General features: G+C 40.4%; 1 protein-coding gene across 2 annotated transcripts in view; it reads right to left on the bottom strand.

Annotated features, from left to right (window-relative positions):
• Nucleotides 1–7,461: 7,461 nt before the first annotated feature.
• LOC146992621 (spectrin beta chain, non-erythrocytic 1-like) overlaps nt 7,462–23,614 on the bottom strand; it is an 81,962-nt gene continuing 65,809 nt past the window's right edge. For both annotated transcript variants that reach the window (XM_085787710.1, XM_085787720.1), the window contains 11 exons: nt 22,945–23,319; nt 20,959–21,203; nt 19,372–19,510; nt 17,553–17,637; nt 15,674–15,870; nt 14,574–14,698; nt 14,429–14,474; nt 12,608–12,819; nt 11,183–11,356; nt 10,608–10,650; nt 7,462–9,620 (listed from right to left, as the gene is read on the bottom strand). In XM_085787710.1, coding sequence (XP_085643836.1) covers nt 9,396–9,620; nt 10,608–10,650; nt 11,183–11,356; nt 12,608–12,819; nt 14,429–14,474; nt 14,574–14,698; nt 15,674–15,870; nt 17,553–17,637; nt 19,372–19,510; nt 20,959–21,203; nt 22,945–23,319 — 1,866 coding nt within the window. In that variant the 3' untranslated portion in view covers nt 7,462–9,395. The remainder of the gene's footprint in view (nt 9,621–10,607; nt 10,651–11,182; nt 11,357–12,607; nt 12,820–14,428; nt 14,475–14,573; nt 14,699–15,673; nt 15,871–17,552; nt 17,638–19,371; nt 19,511–20,958; nt 21,204–22,944; nt 23,320–23,614) is intronic.

The raw sequence follows: 23,614 nt of genomic DNA, 5'->3' as shown, positions 1-23,614 counted from the left end.
ATTTTCTTATTAACAATGTTTGCTTACTGAATCATGTCTTCAAACGTGTCTCTGTATTATATGTAAGTACCTTAGTGATCTATGATTGATTGTAAATGTAACAGTTGTAAGGGGTACAGGCTTCTTACCGATCCTTTTCATATGTATGTATGTCTGTCATAAAAACAATCACTCAATTAGATATTTTTATTGTAACATGAAACTGCACCTCCTGCTCTGACATCCTGGTTTCACCACGTGAAGGAGATGAATTATGACCCGCTTTGCTTTCCATATTAACCCTCCTGCTGTCCTCATGGGTCAAGGAAGGAAGGATGAAAGGAAGGAAGGAAGGAAGGACAAAGGGAACGATGGGAGAAAAGAAGGAAGGGGAAAAAGGAAGGAAGGATAGACGAAGGAAGGGAACAGATTGGGTCAAAAAAGAAGGAAGAAGGAAGGACGAAGGGAAGGAAGGGGAGGAAGGGAGGGAGGCAAAAAGGATTGTGGAAAGAAGGAAGGACAAAGGGAAGGAAGGGAGAAAAGAAGGAAGAGAAAAAGGAAGGAAAGAAAGATGGAAGGAGGGAGGGAACAGATCAGGTCAACTGGATCAAAAGAGGAAGGACGAAGGGAAGGAAAGAAGGAGAGAAGCAAGGGAAAAAGGATTTTGGAAAGAAGGGAGTGAGAAAGGAAGGAAAGAAGGAAGGATGGAGGAAATGAACAGATAGGGTCAATTTGACCCAGAAGGACAACAGGAGGGTTAAATAAAAGCTTCAGTCATTTTATTTTGAAGGCCATGGTCCCAACTTCCGGTGTGTCTCGCGCTAAGCTCCGCGCGCTTCCCGCCTGTGCCAGAGCATCAGGTCAGGTGCGGGTTTAGCTGCAGCGGCTTCATGAATCACAGCCTGAGCCTCGGCTCAGAGGCCGCGGTGCATGACGGGAGCTGCAGTCCTGCTGCTGCTGCTGCTGGGGGGCGGGGACAGGTGAGGGCAGATAATAAAAATAAAATAAAATAAAATAAAGATATGAAATGAAAGCACGTGACAACAGACTACACTCACCTGAAGGTTTAAATCCTATTAGCAGCTGCTGATCCGGTGGGCGGGGCTTAACTCTGACCCTCACAGAACAGGGCTTTTATTTTGAAACGACCTTCATTACACCATTAGCAGGGCCGTTGTCTAGGGGAGAAAGGTGGTGATAACTCTAGGGGCCCAGCGCCCAGTGGGGCCCATAAAAAACCCCAGTAGTCTAATCTTTGTATGACTGATTTATTCTGTGTAAGACCCTGACTAATACTCATAGTACACTGTAAAAACTCTACATCTTTCCAAGAATATTTGTCTTATTTCTTGTCCAAATGTCTCATTTCTAGTCAAAACTAATCTATTTACACATAAGACTCATTAACTTGTTTTTAGATCATTTTCACTTAAATTCACAATAAATAGAAAAATCTGCCAGTGAAAGCAAGTTTTTTGTGCTTGTAATAAGGAAGAAAAACTTGCTCCACTATCAGATTTTTCTACTTATTCCAAGTGAAAATCTGCTTGAAAGAAGTAAAAAGTGTCTAAAAACAAGCTGCTTTTAATATGATGAGTCTTATTTTAAGTAGAATGAGATTTGTTTTGACTAGAAATTACATTTTGACTAGAAATAAGACAAATATTCTTGCTAAGATACTTGAGTTTTTGCAGTGTAATGCTGCATTAGCATCAAAACAAAGAACTCCCATCATTAGCAGCTTGAACAGAAAACTGTTTGTTGTTCCTCTCAGCTCCTTGGGCCATTGTTATTTCTTTTATATATTAACGATTTGCCAAAAAAATAAAATAAAATAAAATCTAAAATTTTATTTGCTGATGATGATAGTTTTTTTTTTTCCCCCACAGAGATCCCAGTGTAATTATTAATAGTGATTAATGAGGAACTGAAGAAAAAAAAAATCTCCAATTGGTTTAAAATCAATAAATTGTCACTAAACATTAAAGGGATAGTTCAACATTTTAGTCAAATTGGCCCACTGCCATAATCCCTATAGTCATAGCAGTGTTCGTTACCTTTAATTGTCGGTGCAAGCTGTTTTTAGAACGGCGGAGCAGAGCCATGAGCTGCTCAGAGCTACGCTACAGAGGCTCATTATGGGATTTCTTGGTTTCCCTCATCAAACTCATCAAATACACAATCCAACAACTCCACAACGCTCTGGTGGACAAGTTGTGAGCTGCACATTCACCACGCTATGAGATAATAACACAACGTTACCACACAGAGTTGTTTTAGAGGGAAATTCATGCAAAACCGCTGATGCACGTTGCCTTTAGGGACAGTTTTTCATCAACAGTCTCTGTATTTCCCTCTAAAACAACTCTGTGTGGTAACGTTGTGTTATTATCTCATAGCGTGGTGAATTTGCCGTTCTAAAAACAGCTTGCACCGACAATTAAAGGTAACAAACCTACTGCTATTACTATAGGGATTATGGCAATGGGCCAGTTTGACAAAATGTCGTAAATTTACGAGAATAAAGTCATAAGTCGTACATTTCCTACGAGATAAAAGTCATAACATTACAATAATTAAGTCATAAGTCGTACATTTCCTATGAGAAAAAAGTCATAACATTACGAGAATTAAGTCGTACATTTCCAAAAATAAAGTTGTACATTTCCTACGAGAAAAAAGTCATAACATTACGAGAATTAAGTCGTAAATTTACGAGAATAAAAGTCGTACATTTCCTACGAGAAAAAAGTCATAACATTACGAGAATAAAGTCGTAAATTTACGAGAATAAAGTCGTACATTTCCTACGAGAAAAAAGTCATAACATTACGAGAATAAAGTCATAACATTACGAGAATAAAGTCATAACATTACAAGAATAAAGTTGTAAATTTACAAAAATAAAGTCGTACATTTCCTACGAGAAAAAAAGTCATAACATTACGAGAATAAAGTCGTAAATTTACAAGAATAAAGTCGTACATTTCCTACGAGAAAAAAGTCATAACATTACAAGAATTAAGTTGTAAATTTACAAAAATAAAGTCGTACATTTCCTACGAGAAAAAAAGTCATATCATTACGAGAATAAAGTCGTACATTTCCTATGAGAAAAAAAGTCACAACATTACGAGAATAAAGTCATAAATTTAGGGGAATAAAGTCGTACATTTCCTACGAGAAAAAAAGTCATAACATTAGAAGAATAAAGTCGTACATTTATGAGAATAAAGTTGTACATTTACGAGAATAAAGTCGTACATTTACGAGAATAAAGTCGTACATTTCCTACGAGAAAAAAGTCATAACATTACGAGATAAAGTCGTAAAGTTACGATTTTATTCTCGAAGTTTGTGATTTTTGTGGCCCTAATACTCCGTCATAGTTCTCAGGGTCACCGTAGCAACCAACTCTAACTCAAATGAATAGACAGATGATTGGACAGTGTTGTTTGTCCCCACTGGGCCTCCGTACTTCCTGTTTGTCACATCACTGTGGTCAGAGAGTGAAATGAGGAGGAGACGAACAGCTGAGTGAGTAAAGTTTAAAAGCTTTAATGACATCGCACATATTTGACAGAGAGAGAGAGAGAGAGAGAGAGCTTAAAGTCTACAGGTGCAGGTTCATACATGAGAAAAGCTTTATGTTTTATGTTTAACTTCGGTTTAAATATTCAGCCGGCGACAGCTTCTTCATCTTCTTCATTCCTATAGATGCAGTTCTGATTGTGCAGTAAAGATGGCGGTAACTTCCATACATGTTCATACTATAGATACTGTTTACAGTGACAGAGCAACACGAGTATCAAAGAGCCGGGGGGTCCCTGAATGCAGCACGGGGACCACGCACGCACGTTCACCACCAATCAGACGCCGCCGGACTTCATAACATTACGAGAATAAAGTCGTACATTTACGAGAATAAAGTCGTACATTTCCTACGAGAAAAAAGTCATAACATTACGAGAATAAAGTCGTAAGTCGTACGTTTCCTACGAGAAAAAAGTCATAACATTACGAGAATAAAGTCGTAAGTTGTACGTTTCCTACGAGAAAAGTCATAACATTACGAGAATAAAGTCGTAAGTCGTACATTTCCTACAAGAAAAAAAGTCATAACATTATGAGAAAAAAGTCGTAAATTTACCAGAATAAAGTCGTAAGTTTCCTACGAGAAAAAAGTCATAACATTACGAGAATAAAGTCGTACATTTACGAGAATAAAGTCGTACATTTCCTACGAGAAAAAAAGTCATAACATTACAAGAATGAATTCGTAAGTCGTACATTTCCTACGAGAAAAAAGTCATAACATTACAAGAATGAAGTCGTAAGTCGTACATTTCCTACGAGAAAAAAGTCATAACATTACGAGAATAAAGCCGTAAGTCGTACATTTCCTACGAGAAAAAAGTCATAACATTATGAGACAAAAGTCGTACATTTCCTACGAAAAAAAGTCATAACATTACGAGAATGAATTCGTAAGTCGTAAATTTCCTACGAGAAAAAAGTCATAACATTACGAGAATGAATTCGTAAGTCGTAAATTTCCTACGAGAAAAAAGTCATAACATTACGAGAATAAAGTCGTAAATTTACGAGAATAAAGTCATAAGTCGTACATTTCCTACGAGAATAAAGTCGTAAATTTGCGAGAATAAAGTCGTACATTTCCTACGAGAAAAAAAGTCATAACATTACGAGAATAAAGTTGTACATTTACGACTTTATTCTCAAAGTTTGTGATTTTTTTATTTGTCAATGTGGCCCTATACTAATACTCAGTCGTAGTTTTCTGAGTTGTAGAAACCAACTAGATGATGTTTGTCACGTCCCTTTACTCCAGTGAACAGATTCAGAGGTCAGAGGTCAGAGAGTGAAATGAGGAGGAGACGAACAGCTGAGTGAGTAAAGTTTAAAAGCTTTAATGACATCGCACATATTTGACAGAGAGAGAGAGAGAGAGAGAGAGAGAGCTTAAAGTCTACAGGTGCAGGTTCATACATGAGAAAAGCTTTATGTTTTATGTTTAACTTCGGTTTAAATATTCAGCCGGCGACAGCTTCTTCATCTTCTTCGTCTTCGTCTTCTTCATTCCTATAGATGCAGTTCTGATTGTGCAGTAAAGATGGCGGTAACTTCCATACATGTTCATACTATAGATACTGTTTACAGTGACAGAGCAACACGAGTATCAAAGAGCCGGGGGGTCCCTGAACGCAGCACGGGGACCACGCACGCACGTTCACCACCAATCAGATGCCGCCGCACTTCATAACATTACGAGAATAAAGTCGTACATTTACGAGAATAAAGTCGTACATTTCCTACGAGAAAAAAGTCATAACATTACGAGAATAAAGTCGTAAGTCGTACGTTTCCTACGAGAAAAAAGTCATAACATTACGAGAATAAAGTCGTAAGTTGTACGTTTCCTACGAGAAAAGTCATAACATTACGAGAATAAAGTCGTAAATTTACCAGAATAAAGTCGTAAGTTTCCTACGAGAAAAAAGTCATAACATTACGAGAATAAAGTCGTACATTTACGAGAATAAAGTCGTACATTTCCTACGAGAAAAAAAGTCATAACATTACAAGAATGAATTCGTAAGTCGTACATTTCCTACGAGAAAAAATCATAACATTACGAGAATAAAGTAAAAAATTTAGGGTAATAAAGTCGTAAATTTCCTACGAGAAAAAAGTCATAACATTACAAGAATGAAGTCGTAAGTCGTACATTTCCTACGAGAAAAAAGTCATAACATTACGAGAATAAAGCCGTAAGTCGTACATTTCCTACGAGAAAAAAGTCATAACATTATGAGACAAAAGTCGTACATTTCCTACGAAAAAAAGTCACAACATTACGAGAATGAATTCGTAAGTCGTAAATTTCCTACGAGAAAAAAGTCATAACATTACGAGAATGAATTCGTAAATTTACGAGAATAAAGTCATAAGTCGTACATTTCCTACGAGAATAAAGTCGTAAATTTACGAGAATAAAGTCGTACATTTCCTACGAGAAAAAAAGTCATAACATTACGAGAATAAAGTTGTACATTTACGACTTTATTCTCAAAGTTTGTGATTTTTTTATTTGTCAATGTGGCCCTACTACTCAGTCGTAGTTTTCTGAGTTGTAGAAACCAACTAGATGATGTTTGTCACGTCCCTTTACTCCAGTGAACAGACTCAGAGGTCAGAGGTCAGAGAGTGAAATGAGGAGGAGACGAACAGCTGAGTGAGTAAAGTTTAAAAGCTTTAATGACATCGCACATATTTGACAGAGAGAGAGAGAGAGAGAGAGAGCTTAAAGTCTACAGGTGCAGGTTCATACATGAGAAAAGCTTTATGTTTTATGTTTAACTTCGGTTTAAATATTCAGCCGGCGACAGCTTCTTCATCTTCTTCTTCATTCCTATAGATGCAGTTCTGATTGTGCAGTAAAGATGGCGGTAACTTCCATACATGTTCATACTATAGATACTGTTTACAGTGACAGAGCAACACGAGTATCAAAGAGCCGGGGGGTCCCTGAACGCAGCACGGGGACCACGCACGCACGTTCACCACCAATCAGATGCCGCCGCACTTCATAACATTACGAGAATAAAGTCATAAATTCACAAGAATAAAGTCGTAAATTTACGAGAATAAAGTCGTACATTTCCTACGAGAAAAAAGTCATAACATTACGAGAATAAAGTCATAAGTCGTACATTTCCTATGAAAAAAGTCATAACATTACGAGAATAAAGTCATAAATTTACGAGAATAAAGTCATAAATTTACAAGAATAAAGTCGTAAATTTACAAGAATAAAGTCGTACATTTCCCACGAGAAAAAAGTCATAACATTACGAGAATAAAGTTGTAAGTCGTATGTTTCCTACGAGAAAAAAAGTCATAACATTACGAGAATAAAGTCGTAAGTCGTACGTTTCCTACGAGAAAAAAGTCATAACATTACGAGAATAAAGTCGTAAGTCGTACGTTTCCTACGAGAAAAAAAGTCATAACATTACGAGAATAAAGTGGTAAGTCGTACATTTCCACGAGAAAAAAAAGTCATAACATTACGAGAATAAAGTCATAAATTTAGGGGAAAAAGTCGTACATTTCCTACGAGAAAAAAAGTCATAACATTACGAGAATAAAGCCATAAATTTATGAGAATAAAGTTGTAAATTTACGAGAATAAAGTCATAACATTAAAAGAATAAAGTCGTAAATTTACGACTTTATTCTCGAAGTTTGTGATTTTTGTGGCTCTAATACTCCGTTGTAGTTTTCTGATTTGCCGTTGTGTTTTGCATCTCAGGGTCACCGTAGCAACCAACTCTAAATCAAATCAAATGAATAGACAGATGATTGGACAGTGTTGTTTGTCCCCGCTGGGCCTCCGTACTTCCTGTTTGTCACATCACTGTGGTCAGAGAGTGAAATGAGGAGGAGACGAACAGCTGAGTGAGTAAAGTTTAAAAGCTTTAATGACATCGCACATATTTGACAGAGAGAGAGAGAGAGAGAGAGAGAGAGCTTAAAGTCTACAGGTGCAGGTTCATACATGAGAAAAGCTTTATGTTTTATGTTTAACTTCGGTTTAAATATTCAGCCGGCGACAGCTTCTTCATCTTCTTCGTCTTCTTCATTCCTATAGATGCAGTTCTGATTGTGCAGTAAAGATGGCGGTAACTTCCATACATGTTCATACTATAGATACTGTTTACAGTGACAGAGCAACACGAGTATCAAAGAGCCGGTGGGTCCCTGAACGCAGCACGGAGAGACGACGCACGTTCACCAAAGTTTAACCTCGGTTTTAGCTTTGCATGTGACCAATAAACTTATTTATGTATTTATCAATCAGACACAATCAATCAATCAAGACGCCGCTGGACTTCTTCTTGACGCCGACGCATGCGTACGAGGACCCAGAACGGAACGGGAAGAAAAAAAAAAAAGAAAAAAAAAAGAACGGAAGAAAGAAAGAGAGAAAGAAGGTCGGAAACGAAGGTCGTTTTAGTTCAGGTGAGTTTTTCTCTGAGCTGGCAAAAGCATGCACGTGACATCACCGCCTCCTCAAACGTGATTGGCTGTTTTATTTATTATTAAGACAGACGGACAGGAAACGGCTGCAGACAGACACGAAGAGACAAGACAGAAAAAAAAGGCTAAATAATAATAATAATAAAAATAAAATGCACTGTTGGTCCAATTTCTGAATGGCAGAGGAAGAACGCAGGCGAGGTTGGTCGCCTGGTCGGACAGGAAGTAGAAAAATAACCAAAAATAACCAAATATAACACGACGATTTTCAAAATAAAACACTCTGAACAGAAAAAACAACTGAGGAATGGGGGCGGCGTGGTCCCTGATGATGTCATCAACGGGGGCCTCGGTGACATCACAGCAGCAGCGACGGCCGTTAGTTACGTCACAACGTCTGAAACGCTGCGACGCCGTGATGATGTCATGTTGTCATGACGACCACACACAAAAGGAAAAACAAAAAACGCTAACAGAAGAAAAAAAACAAAAAAAAATCGGTGAGAGACGGACGCCGACGTGACGCTCTGGTGAAACTGGGACAGAGAGCTCTGATTGGCTGCTCAGAGGTGACATCAGCGGTGATGTCACCACAGGGACTCTAATTGACCTCTGGCTAAGCCCCGCCCCCTCCACTCACTCGGACAAACAGTCAACATTCAGTGACAGTTGCTATGGCCGCGAAACGCCGATAGCGACGGGCTAATTTCTGTTAGCCTGTCTATGGAGTTTTACATTATACGTTAGCATTAAGCTAACGTTAATGGGCTTTATGCTTAGTTGTGATACTGGCTAACATCTAAACATCTCTGACAATATGTTGCCTCAAATACGTTGTTGACTTAACTTAGAACAGATGTAGACATCCTTGTTAAGTTTATCCAGGTTTAGTTGGTGTTGTGGTCTACTGCATAACTTTATCCAGAGCAGACACTTCTCTGGGTTGAGATGTGGCTTTGGGGAAAAGGTAAAAAAAAAAATCCCCCCCCGTGGCCCCCAGCCTCTCAGGATACCTAGTGTCAGAGCTGCATGTACCCCATGAACACCGTTTGACCATTTTAAACTTAAAATGTCAAGAAAAAACATATAAAAACGAATGAAAACTGACTAACTGCAATGCATTTCAATGGACGTGGAAGCAGAGAATGTCCCAGTGTATGGGCTAGCTATGCGCACTGTGATTGGCTCATCGTGTTTGGGGGCGGGGCTTAGCCAGAGGTCAATTAGAATACACAGGTGTTTGGTCAACAACAACAAACCGACTCAGTCTGGACCAGAACCAGGTCCGGTCCGGTCCTGGTTCTGGTCCAGACCGAGTCCCGGTCCAGTTTCACCCGAGTCCGTCTCGTCTTCTACTGCTTCTTCTTGCTGAACAGACTGAACCGTTTCTCTTTGTCCTTCTCTTTGTCCTTCTCTCTCTTCCCAGGACTCGACTCCGTCGTCAGGGTGACGGCGGCCGGCAGCGTCTGGGCGCGGCCGGACGCCGGCGTTCCGGGGTTGCTGCCCCGGGTGCTGCCGTCGGAGCGGTCGCTGCCGCCGGCGTTCAGGATGGCCTGAATCCAGGTGCTCATCTCCTCCTGCAGGGGGCGACACAGAGTCAGAACACAACCACAGGCCCCGCCCCCTGGACAGCTCGACCAATGAGAGCCGAGTTCTACTGGGTCATTAACTGGTTCATGTTAAAGGGACATTGTGTAGAAATTGACCACTCTCACAATGTAGTGTGACGTACTTCCGGGTTACGAAGTTACGGGTTGTTTACTTCTGGCGGCCATCGTTACCATAGCGCTGCTGTATTTAGATTAGCTACATCTAACACTTTACACCTAACTCTCTCATTCTACATTCATTTATGTTTCTACATGTTGTTACTAGTATAGTTGGTTCCGTTTGCATTTTTATAGTGGTCGATGCATTTGTGATCATTATTGATCGCATTTTGCCGTTAGCCGCTCGGCTAGCGAAAAGTCACGGAGAACTAAGACATGAGGAGCAAAGAGAAGCTTAAAGACCTTCTAAACTCTGTAGAGCTGGTTGCCCTCTTCATAAACATTACGGTGTTTTTTTTTTTTTTTTTAAATAAAAGCTGAGCCGCAAACTAGCCGCTAACGGCTCATTACGCTAACGGCTAGTTAGCCGCTAGCCGGGCGGCTAGTTAGTTATATTAAAAAGGTATTAAAAAAATGATAATTATTATTTCAAAAATAAAAATAAAAACACCGTAATGTTTATGAAGAGGGCAACCAGCTCTACAGAGTTTAGAAGGACTTTTTTAAGCCTCTCTTTGCTCCTCATGTCTTAATTGGTGTCCATTTGCAACCATTATATGGACATGCACTGCTACGCCGAGACCCCCTGTAACTTTAGAGAAGCCACGGAGGACTCTGAAACTTCTCCCAGCCCTTAGTCCACATGAGGGGGAGGAGATAATAATGAGTGAAATTTGAATTTTGGGTGAACTATCCCTTTAATGAAAAACAGACTTCTGAACCAAATAATCGATTTTCATGAATAGATAACAGGAGAAGTTACACAATGTCCCTTTAATAGAGACTAGAACTCACCTCGTCTTTGGCTTGGAACAGGTACTCGTTCCCGTCAGTCAGTCTGCAACACAGAGACAGAGAGAGAGACAGGTGTCATGTGACCGGTCTGTGGCGCCAGAACCAGAACGTGTCCCTCACTGCAAAAACTCTAAATCTTTCCAAGAATATTTGTCTTATTTCTTGTCAAAATGTCTCATTTCTAGTCAAAACTAAACTCTTTCCACTTAAAATAAGACTCATCACCTAAAAATGTACTTGTTTTTAGATAATTTTCACTGGTTTCAAACTAATATTCACTTGAAATAAGTAGAAAAATCTGCCAGTGAAAGCAGGGTTTTTGTGTTTGTAATAAGAAAGAAAAACTTGATCCACTATCAGATTTTTCTACTTATTTAAAGTGGAAAATTTGCTTGAAAAAAGTAAAAAGTGTCTAAAAACAAGCTACTTTTTAAAATGTGATGAGTCTTATTTTAAGTAGAATGAGATTTATTTTGACCAGAAACGACATTTTGACTAGAAATAAGACAAATAATCTTGGTAAGATTTTGAATTTTTGCAGTGCGGTCATGTGACCCGCCTCCCGTCCGTCTCACCTGAGCTTGAAGACGTGCTTCTTCTTCTTGTAGTCCGAGGCCACGTCACAGCTGGCGTCCCGCAGGCCGATGGGCACCTGGTTGTGATAGGCCACGCCCTGCGCCGCCGCCTTGCTGTCCTTGTAGAAGCCCATCTCCTGCTGGTTGATCACGCAGTACACGTTGTGCCACGACCTGCAACCAATCACAGAGAGGGGGCGGGGTTAGAGCTTCTACTGCCCGGCCAATCACAGAGAAGGGGGCAGGGTCAGAGCTTCTACTGACCGGCCAATCACAGAGAGGGGGGCGGGGTCAGAGCTTCTACTGAGGTCAAAATTTCTCATAGAGAATGAATGGGAGAAGGTCAAAAAACGTACAAATCATCTGACTTTTCATACTGCCTACTGTTGTCTACTGCTCAGGCATACTTTCACCTAGAGACTCCATTTAAACTTTAAACAGTAGACACAAGTCTTGTGTATTGTCGTATTACTCCACGTTTTGATAGGTCATATAGTTTTTGATCAATCCCTGATCAATGACCATGATCATTTTTGGAGAAATTATGAGTTTATAATGGGTGTGTATTGCACGGAATGTTCGTGTCAGAGTGGGTGACATCATCGGTTAGAGTGGGAGAGATGCCAGAAAAACTCCAGATTGTTTCTCTTTCCACACTTGGCCCGGCCACAATTTACACTCTACACACATGATTTTTTCCTAATTTGTAGACAAACTTGTTCTGTCTCTCACCATGTGCTCAAAATATCAGAGAGACTTACAGGATTTACAGAATCAGCCTCTGAGTGCGGCCACGTCTGTCTCTGCTCCTCATTGACTCCAATACAAATATTTTCTGAGAGAAGCAGAACGGACCGATGTTTTAAAACTGCCAGCGTCTCCAAAATATTTACTGTAGAAACACCAAATCGTACCAAATTTTTCAGTAAGTCCTTAGAGCAACGTTGATCTGTGTTTTGTTCTGATAGGAGTTACCGTTTTGTCACAGTAAAGCCTAAATGTGAGACCGGTGCAGAGGCAGAAAATGGCTCTTTTTCTCCACGTTTCTGTCTGTCTCAGCCTGCGGGGGCCCCTATCGCCGTGGTAACCACCTCGAGTTGCCGTGGTAACCACCTCAAGTTGCCGTGGTAACCTCTGTGATTCTCAGGCCAGAGCTCGTTAACTTCTTTATAGAAAGATGATCATGTGTCTGTCTGATCAGCTCTGTCTTGACCTTAAGATCGTGGGTTTGATTCCCATGTTGACAGAGATGGCAAAACCGGCAGTAGCCCCGTGGCCCATTCAAAATTTCCCGGAGGAAATTTTCTAGTATTGTTCTACTGGTGTTCGAATGTTTTTTCTTGGTGTACTGCTGAGGTGGAGGAGTCAGGTGTGAGCTGTGGGGGGTGTGGCCTGTTGGTGGGCGGTGGGTGTGGCCAGACTCACCTGTTGGAGGCCTTCTTGCTGGGCCCCTCCCACTCGTGCTTGCGGTGCAGCAGCCCCTCCAGCTGCGACGAGGCCTCCGGGCCTCTGGGGGGCAGCGTGGCCGACTGGCTGCTCTTGCTGCGGCGGCCCGAGGTGGGGGAGGGGGTGGGGCTGGGCTCCTTGGAGCTGCGCTCCGCCACGCCGTTCACCAGCTCCACGCCGTCCACGCCGTCCTGAACCGACCAATCACAGGAGAGGCCGTTAGCCGGGGGGGCGGAGCTACCGCAGAGTCACGACTCATAAAGCAACAATCAATGGATCAATCAATCGGTAGATTGAGAACTGAGGTTCTACTGAGGTTCTACTAGAGCTGTGCAGCTGTAACGTGCAGCAGCAGTGAAGTGTTGTATTGACCACTTGCACAATGTAGTGTGACGCACTTCGGGTTACGAAGTTACGGGTTGTTTACTTCCGGCGATCATCGCTACCATAGCGCTGCTGTATTTAGATTAGCTACATCTAACACTTTACACCTAACTCTCTCATTCTACATTCATAGTTATGTTTTTACATGTTGTTACTACTATAGTCGGTTCAGTTTGTATTTTTTATTAGTCGAAGCATTTTTTTATCATTTAATCATTGATCGCATTTTGCCGTTAGCCGCTCGGCTAACTTAGCATACTATATGAAGATTAGAGGCTAAATAAAATTACAAACAACACTTTAATTCTTCATTCATGTTTGTACATATTGTTACTAGTATAGTCGGTTCCGTTTGTATTTTGATAGTGGTCGAAGCATTTGTGATCATTAATCATTAATCTCATTTTGCCGTTAGCCGCTCGGCTAGCGAAAAGTCACAGAGAATTAAGACATGAGGAGCAAAGAGAGGCTGAAAGAAGACCTTCTAAACTCCGTAGAGTTGGTTGCCCTCTTCATAAACATTACGGTGTTTTTATTTTTATTTTTTAGATAATAATTATCATTTTTAAATAACTTTTTAATATAACTAACTAGCTGCTCGGCTAGCGTCTAACTAGCCGTTAGCGGCAATAAAAACACTGTAATGTTTATGAAGAGGGCAACCAGCTCTACAGAGTTTAGAAGGACTTCTTTCAGCCTCTCTTTGCTCCTCATGTCTTAATTCTCCATGACTTTTCGCTAGCGGCTAACAGCAAAATGCGATCAATAATGATCACAAATGCTTCGACCACTATCAAAATACAAACTGAACCGACTATACTAGTAACAACATGTACAGACATAACTATGAATGTAGAATGAGAGAGTTAGGTGTAAAGTGTTATTGTCAAAATGTCATAATTGTCAAAATGTCATAATTGTCAAAATGTCAAAATGTCATAAGTAAAAGAATGTTACATCAAAATGTAGTGTGTGTGTATGTATGTATATATATATATATATATATATGTATGTATGTATATATATATATATAATAATAAGAAAAGAAGAAAAAAGCAAAAAGATATGTATGTATGACAAATATTCTTATTCTGTGGGTAATGGGGGCGGGACTAGATCAGCTTTTGCTTCTCCCGCTTTTCCCTTTCGGCCATGTATTGTATTATTTGATGATGAAGTGTGATGATGATGATTTAAATTGACATGCCCGAAATAAACAAATTGATTGATTGATTGATTGATTGGTTAGATGTAGCTAATCTAAATACAGCAGCGCTATGGTAACGATGATCGCCGGAAGTAAACAACCCGTAACTTCGTAACCGGAAGTGCGTCACACTACGGTGTGAGTGGTCAATTTCAGTGACTCATCAAACAGGCCAGTTAGACGATGCCAGAGAGAGAGAGGGTACTGACCCGGGGCGAGTCCTGGTCTGAGGGCAGTCCGTTCTGGTTGACAGCTCTGTAACACACACACACACACACATATATTAATATGTATTATTATTGATGACCCTGAGATGATGTCACTGATCTGATGGCCCCTCCCCCTCCCCCTCACCTCTGCTGCTGTAGCTCCTCCCCCTCCACTTCCTCCTCTTCCTGCTGAGTCAGAGGCTCTGGAGTCGGAGGCCTCCTCCTCCTCTCCTCCTCCTCCTGCTGCCGCCGCACCTCCAGCAGCTCCAGCTACACACACACACACACAGACACACAGACACACACACACACACACACACACACAGACACACACACACACACACACACACACACACAGAGAGACACACAGTTTAACTCTGGTTCTCAGTAGGGACGGGAACCTTTCACATCTGAACCGATACGGCACCGATACCGGTTGTGTGTGGTAATAACGTCAAAACTTCTTCATTGATCATGGTTGTAAAACATGTATAGCTAGGTTCAGTTATGCATGTCTTTTGGGAATGCAAGGAATTAAAACATTTCTGGAAAGCGGAACACGATCTAACTGTTAAGGTTGTAGAAACCCCGCTGGACGGTACCTCTTTGGTACGGAATTGGACAAGACACTGGACACCACACACAGGAAGAGGACCCCCATCATTTAATCTGTTTAAACAAATCTTAAATGAAACTTTAAGACTGGAACAACGCACATACACTCTAAAAAAAATAAGGGGGATGCCTTCCAGAGGATATGGGAACTGTTTATGGACCTCTGACACTACTACTTTTATTTGGACCTAACCAACTGCTGATCGGCGGGCGCTAACCCTGGGCGGAGGGATACGTGAGTTGGTTAGGTCCAAATAAAAACTGTGTTTTTCCTGAACTTTGAAGGGCTGGAAAAAATTATATTATAGCGAACAATGGAACTGTGTATTTTTTTTCAGGTAAAACCTCTTTTAGGCCGTGAAAATAGGCCGTTTCTTTGGGTCTGTTCACAACACTGTATGTTGTAAATCTCTGGGCAGGGCTATTATGGGCTGGCGTTGCTAACGGGAGGAGTGCAGAGAGTCTTCTACTGCAATTAAAGTACTTAGGGGCTATTTGGAGATCATACAACCCCACTTTAAAAAAATGCTACTATCCCTTTAAATGTTAAAAATAAAATAAATAAATAAATAAAAAAGTCAAAACTTCTTGATTGAGCTGGTGTATTGCTGTTTGGTCCCTGCTGCTCACCGTAGTCAGCCTCTCCAGAGCGGAGAACCTCTCCTCCCAGGTGGCGGCAGACTTCTCGAAGGCCTCGTGGCGCTTGATGAGCTTCTCCACCTCGTCCACGCTCTGGCCCATCTCCCTGCTGGACAGGTAGGGCTCCTGGCCCAGCAGCCAGGCCTCGGCCACGCCCGCATCCCGGGAGAACTGGTGCACCTCCAGGACTGGAACACACACACACACAGAGATACACACTCAGTGATTGGTCAGGGAGCCTGAGTTCAGCTCTGCAGCGGCCAATCAGCACTCATCACTTTAAGGTTGAGACACTACAGGTGAACAGGGTAAAAATTTTAACTAACAGATTTCACCATGAAACTTCCCAAGTTTATCACTCACATTAAGACAAATATTTTTTGTATTACAAGTTTTGTCAAATTTTATGTTTAAATATGTAAATGAGGTAATATCTGATGAAATATGCGCTAATTTGCATATATTTCCAAAACAGAAATCTGAACAACAAAAAGGAAGGAAGAAGTAAGGAAGGAAGGAAGGGAGGGAAAAAGGATTGTGAAATGAAGGAAGGGAAGAAAGATGGAGGGAGGGAACAGATTTGTTCAAGGAAGGAAGGAAGGAAGGAAGGAAGGGCGAAGGGAAGGAAGGAAAGAAAGAAGGAAGGAAGGGAAAAGGGAAGGAAAGACAGATGGAGGGAGGGAACAGATCAGGTCAATTGGATCAAAAGAGGAGGGAAGAAGAAGTAAGGACGAAGGGAACGAAAGAAGGAAAGAAAGAAGGAAGGGAATAAGGAAGGGAAGAAGGAAGGATGGAGGAAGGGAACAGATTGGGTCAATTTGACGACAGGAGGGTTAAATGTGTGTTTTAAAGTTTCAGTTCGTACTATTCTGGGTTTTATTTTAACTTTTAAAAGCTTTTAAAATTTTTTGTTCTTCCTGTTAGATGTTTAGTCTGTGGCTGTGTTGTAAATCACCCCCTATCACGGATGTAGTTCACTAACTATATAGTGTGTTCGCCATTTTGTAGTGTTGTTCGAATTCTCCGCGATTAATTTCATCCACTATGTAGTGGAGGACAAAACACCCACAATGCACCGCGAAATTGAGTGAACAAGCGATGTACACTACTTTCTACTCCCGTATCCCACAATGCAATGCGGTCGTGTTTTGCCAGAGAAGAAGAGGAAGCTAATTAGCATGTTAGCTAGGATTTATTTAGGCAATTTACCAAAAAAACTCCTCAGACGTATTTGCCTTGGCTCCGTTTGCCTCGTCTGAGCAGCAGGAGTTGGGCAGCAGCATCCCAACATTAACAGGCAGCATTAAATCAATCTAATAAAGAAACTGTAGTAGAATATGTAGTAAATACGAGCTAACGAGCTAAGCTAATAGCCACAGAGCCGTTACAGCTCACGGTCGGGACACACAACAGTAGTTTACCAAACCAAACTTCCGATATTTCAACAGTTTATTGTCCGAGTAACACAACCACACAGAATCACATCCTAAAATGTTCCCGCAAGTGTCCGGTTTTTCTTATTTTATTTTTTATGTGTCCGGTTTGTTTACATGATTCTCGGCGCGTCTGCTTCCGTCACAGCAACACCTGGCGCATCAGCTGACGCAACCACGTCCAGAAAATTACCGTCTAGTGTCCGAATTCTCCTCCCGTCGTTCCCTACATCGTGTACATGATGTAGTGGAGAGGGAGTGAGTGAGTGAGTGGATGATTTCGAACACAGCCTCTATGTGAAACACACTGAGTTTCCCTGTGAACAGTCAGAGAGATGACGTCATCACCACATAGGTAACGTGTGTGTGTGTGTGTGTGTGTGTGTGTGTTGTGTGTGTTGTGTGTGTGTGTGTGTGTGTGTGTGTGTGTGTCTCACTGAGTCGTAGCCACTCCCATCGATCCTCCCACTTGTCGATCATCTCTTTCCTCTTGTCCGTCAGCTGCAGCAGCTTCTCTTTGATCTGTGGAGACACACACACACACACACACACACACACACACATACACACACACAGCTGTTAGAGCGTCTCCATGGCAACACCTGCTTATGTTAAATATTCAACTAATATTCTAATATTTAATGTTTTTGTTTTATTTTTATCTCATTATATTGACCTATAGCAGTTTATTATTACATCCTGCGTCCACTAGAGGGCAGAACAACACTGCAAAAACTCTATCCAAGAATATTTGTCTCATTTCTTGTCAAAATGTCTCATTTCTAGTCAAAACTAGCTAATCTCTTTCCACTTAAAATAAGACTCATCACCTAAAAATTAACTTTAAAATATCATTTTCACTTGTTTCAAACTAATTTTCACTTGAAATAAGTAGAAAAATCTGCCAGTGAAAGCAAGTTTTTTTTGTGTGTTTGTAATAAGAAAGAAAAACTTGCTCCACTATCAGATTTTTCTACTTATTTCAAGTGAAAATCTGCTTGAAAGAAGTAAAAAGTGTCTAAAAATAAGCTGCTTTTTAATGTGATGAGTCTGATTTTAAGTAGAATGAGATTTGTTTGGACTAGAAATAAGATAAATAAATATTCTTGGGAAGATATTTGAGTTTTTGCAGTGAACTCACTATAAAACTTCAAGAAGAGAAATCTAAATATTAAAGTAGTGGAGCAACAGATCACAGTCGATAAAAAGAGAGTAAGGACACCTCCATTGACTCCCGTGGTAAGGGTTTAAGGGTTTAAGGGTTTAAGGGTTTAAGGGTTTAAGGGTCTAAGGGTTTAAGGGTTTAAGGGTTTAAGGGTTTTGCCCCCTAGTGGCAGGATATGGGTGTTGCAAAAGCGCCCAGAAAACCCATTCACTCCAATGTATGTGTGTTGCCCACTGGCTGGTAAATTGATGAAAACGGCCGTGTTTTTGTTTTTAGGTGTCTTGGTCATATCAGATTATACTTAGAATTTGTTTATTACAAAATGTAGATTGAAACGTTAATGTAGACAACTGTTTTTATTTTATTTTTTTAAATATTATATTTATCTGTAAAGGATCCTCAATGATGCTATTAACGTGGGTGATCTATAAATGTCCTTAAATTATTGAAAACACCACACTGCTCATTCACCAACAATGCAGAGATGTCAGTTCTTTTGCAAAACCCATATTCCTCCACCAGGAGGCGCTGCCATTGGACCGATGGAGTGTCATTACTCTCTTTTACAGAGGTCTAGTCTACAGTAGCTGTAGTCCTTAGCCCCGCCCCCAGGTACAGGTGTGTGCAGTGTGCAGAGTGAGCGGTGTGTGCGGTGTGCAGTGCAGTGTGTGCTAGGACTGGGACGATACGCTTTTCTCCCGATTCGATTCTTCTATGATTTTTTGGATGACGATTCAATTTAAATTGTGATTCTACGATATTACCGATTCTCTCTATGATTTTTAGTCTTTAGCATTTTTAACATTTATCTGCACACAAATACTGTAGGAGCCTATAAATGAACATACTCCATTATAAAGTGAACTTAAACCCTTTTCACAACCTGGACTCTCTGGATGTAGAAAAGGCAAACTAATGCACATTGCACAATATTTTAAAAAATTCAAAAAAAAATCCCCCCCAAAAAATCGTTTTTTGAAAAAAAACATCGATTTAAAAATCGTCAAAAAAGAATTCACGATATTTATGTAAATCGATCTTTTCCCCCACCCCTAGTGTGTGCAGTGTGTGTGTTTTGTGTGAGTGTGTACCTCCTCGGAGGCGTAGTGCTTCCTGGCGAGCAGCGCCTTCCCCAGCTCGATGCAGGTGGTGAAGCTGTCGTTGCGGGCGTCGATCTCGGCCTTGATGCCCTGGTGGTTGTTCATCAGCAGCTCCACCGACGACACGTCTCTGTGAGGGAGGGACAGCGAGTTAGGAGCTGGTTCTTGGTGTCAGAGGCTGTGGGTTCGAGACCCAGCAAGGGCGATGATGATGATGACAGATCAAAATGTCACATGTCCTCAACACGAAACACAAGACAATTGTCCTAATGGTGGCATCACAGCAAGCCTCTAAGTTTAAAAATCCAAATAGCTTGGACTGGACCATGTGCGAAGGCTCCTAACATCTTAGACTCATAGTAGATGTTTGACAAATACATATCATTATTTTACCTCAAAAACTGATTTTTCTTTTCACTGTGGTTTCAAATCTGCCTACACGACAGTGAATGGCTTACTCAATTTGTGAAGCCACTGTTGAATGCCACTTGTCAATTAGCTCAGTGCGATAGACAACGGTCTTTGGTTCAACCTCCAGGCTGAACTGAAATTGTCTGAACTTGAATCTTTTAATGTTTTTCGTCACTTCTTAAAGGTCCGACAACAAAAATCAATTGAGCGGTGCCTTAGCTGACCAACCATGTCACCATGACCCCCTTGATGCTCCTTGCACTTTAGTTTTAACCTCTACTGTATTATGGCCCTATTTATTATAATGTTATATTGTAATGTATTTTGTATTTTATAATGTTGACGACGTGTGCCGCTGCCCTCTTGGCCAGGTCACCCTTGAAAATGAGATCTTGATCTCAACGGGTCTTTTACCTGGTTAAATAAAAGGCTAAATAAAATAAATAAAAATGGTTCCCGAGGTTGTTGGTTCAATCCTCAACTGATGCAAATTGAACATTATAAGATCAACTGTCTTGTCTTCGTATTCTCCTGTTTGTTGCTCAGAATTTGCCTAAATTTGCCCAAAAGTAGCCCGGACCCGACCCATCGCTGCGCAGCAGCTAGAATTTGTGGATGGGTTTCATTTCATTATATTATGGAAACCTGGTTGGAGCTGTCTTGTCTTGTTATTTTGTTGTCGGGGTATACTATATGTTGTTTTGTATTTGTCTATGTGGTCTACATTGTTCTAGTGTCAATGTGTATTCTTTTATCAGGGTTCCTACACATTTGAAATGTCCAAATCCCAGACTTTTTCCAGACTTCTCGGTAAAAAAAAAATTCTAATAATTTGTGACATTTGAGTAAATAGATGTGCATTATACACTGCTCAAAAAATAAAGGGAACACTTAAACAACACATTGTAACTCCAAGTATATCATCACACCTGTGTGAAATCAACCTGGGATGATAATTTTGATTTACATTGATGATCATTTTTATGTTATTTTGTTCTCAACACACTCTACTATATATTGAATAACGATTTTAAACTGCAACATTTCATTAATTGAGATCTAAGATGTTGTTTAAGCGTTCCCTTTATTTTTTTGAGCAGTGTATAAAAAAATCATGCAATGAATCCTTTGTTTTCATTGTTCTGTATAATATAATGTGGTCCGTACCGGGGGTTCTCCTGGGCCTCGATGAGCCGGATGACGTCGTCCATCCACAGCATCAGGTCTCTGACCAGGCTGAAGAAGCGGAACTTGTCCCCGGTGTCGAGCAGGCGAAGCCGGCGGCCGTCGCAGGCCTCCAGCAGGCAGCGCCACGCCTCCAGCACCTCGCTCTCCCTCCGCTGGATGTCGTCCGCCTTGTCGCCCGCGTAGGCCGACTGCAGCCGCACCGCGTCGTCCTGCAGCTGCCGCACCTGTCACAGGGGTCAGAGGTCACAGGGTCAGAGGTCACAGGGTCACAACCTCGTCCTCAGGGTCACGCAGCTCAACTACACTGCAAAAACTCTACATCTTTCCAAGAATATTTGTCTCATTTCTAGTCAAAACTAATCTCTTTCCACTTATAATAAGACTCATCACCTAAAAATGAACTTGTTTTTAGATCATTTTCACTTGTTTCAAACTAATTTTCAATTGAAATAAGTTGAAAAAGTTTTTTGTGCTAAAAAAAAACAAAAAAACTTGCTCCACTATCAGATTTTTCTACTTATTTCAAGTGAAAATCTGCTTGAAAGAAGTAAAAAGTGTCTAAAAACAAGCTGCTTTTTATGTGATGAGTCTGATTTTAAGTAGAATGAGATTAGTTTTGACTAGAAATAAGACAAATATTCTTGGTAAGATTTTGAGTTTTTGCAGTGTAAAACCTTCTCAAATAATTATTACAGAAAAAGATTCTGAGACTTCTTCACTGAAACAGAGTGTGAGGGACAGAAATTATTTATTTATTCATTTACATATTTAAACATAGAATTTGACAAAACTCGTAATAAAAAAAATAATTGTATTAATGTGAGTGATAAACTTGTTTTCAAGTTTCATGCTGATATCTGTATTTTTTACCCTATTCACCTGTAGTGTCTCAGCCTAAAACTGAAAAATAAAAGAGCAGATGACGTGTTTAGACTTTTTCTCAAATTAAAAAAAAGAGAGAGACATAGAGAGACATTTTTACCACTTTTTCTCTAATTTTTTGAGAATTTTTTTACCACTTTTATTTATTTACATTTAAATGTATTTAATGAATTAACTCTAATTCTCTAACCAGAGCCGGCACAAGACCAACTGAGGACCAGCTGAGGGCCCCGTGGCCACCAGGGGCCCCAAAGGGAAATTCACTTTTTAAAGCTGTAAAGTTTACAGTAAATTAATTGTCTATTGGTTTATTGTGTTACTTGTAGTTGTAGGTCCGGTTGTCATTCAGTATCCCACTCAGTTCTATATCACTTTGAATACTAAGTGTAAAAGCAAAAAAGACATTTTCATTTAATCACAACAAACTTCACTTTCACATTTTCAATCAAATAATAACTCACTTCAATCAAAAAAAAACTAAAAAACTTTTCAATCAAAGAAAAAAGGGTTCAAACGCAATCTTTTGGGTCTCAAATATTTTTTGCATTCAAACCCTTTTTTCTTTGATTGGAGCGAGTTATTTGATTGAAAACATTTTTTTTGGATAAAGTAATCTTTTTTGGGCCATATGGGGTATTTCTGTCTTTATCATTCAATTAAATTTTTTTTGCATTCAAACACTTTTTTTTTTATTGAAGTGAAGTTTGTTTTGATTGAAAATATATTTTTTGTTTAAATCAAGATTTCTTTTGATTGAATAATAAAGACACAAAAAATATTTGAGACCAAAAACATTGCGTTTGAACCCTTTTTTCTCTGATTTAAGTGAGTTATTATTTGATTAAAAATATCTTTTTTGTTTAAATCAACTAGTTTCTTTTGATTGAATAATAAAGACACTAAATGTACCTCCATATGTTTCTGTCTGGCGTTCGGGCGGCGACTTATGTGAGATCTTTTAATGTGAGTTTTTATGTTGGTGTCTGTATGTTTATGTTTAACTGAGCCCAAACTGATGACAATTTTCTGTCCTTGTGACAGACAATAAAGTTTTTTGAATTGAATTGAATTGAATTGACTGACCTGCGTGCCGAGCGCCTGGATGTCGTGCTCGAAGGTGGTGTGCATCCTCTGCAGCGTCTCCACGGTGTTGTGGTCGCGGCCCAGGTCGTCGGGCAGCTTCTTCTGCTTGTCGGCGATGCGCAGCAGGATCTCCTTGGCGTCGTGGTAGAACTTGTGCAGCTCGAAGGAGGCGGCCAGGATCTGCGTGCGCGTGTCGATGAGCTCCAGCAGGTCGGCCCAGGCCTCGTTCAGCCCGTCCTTCCACTCCGCCACCGTGGCCGCGTCGCCGTGGCCCGCGTTGATCAGCTCGTCCGCCAGCCGGTTCACGCCGTCCACCCGCTCCTGCCCGATGTTCCCCGTGTCCCGGGCAAACTCACGGAAACGCTCCTGCAGCATCTGAGGGAGGAAAACACACCGGGAGATTTTAGTTTAGTTTACTTTTACATTTGTCTGTAGATTTCTCCTAATAAACTCACCACACTGCAAAAACTCAAAATCTTACCAAGAGTATTTGTCTTATTTCTAGTCAAAATGTCTCATTTCTAGTCAAAACAAATCTCATTATAACTAAAATAAGTATATTTATACATACACATACATAGTTATACATTAAAAAGCAGCTTGTTTTTAGACACTTTTTACTTCTTTCAAGCAGATTTTCACTAGAAATAAGTAGAAAAATCTGATAGTG

Source organism: Trachurus japonicus, chromosome 1, assembly GCF_045865225.1.
Source record: "Trachurus japonicus isolate A0001 chromosome 1, Traja_1.0".
In the NCBI taxonomy this organism is placed as follows: domain Eukaryota; kingdom Metazoa; phylum Chordata; class Actinopteri; order Carangiformes; family Carangidae; genus Trachurus; species Trachurus japonicus.
The sequence above is the reverse complement of the archived record's forward strand: the minus strand, read 5'-3'. Positions and strand labels throughout refer to the sequence as shown.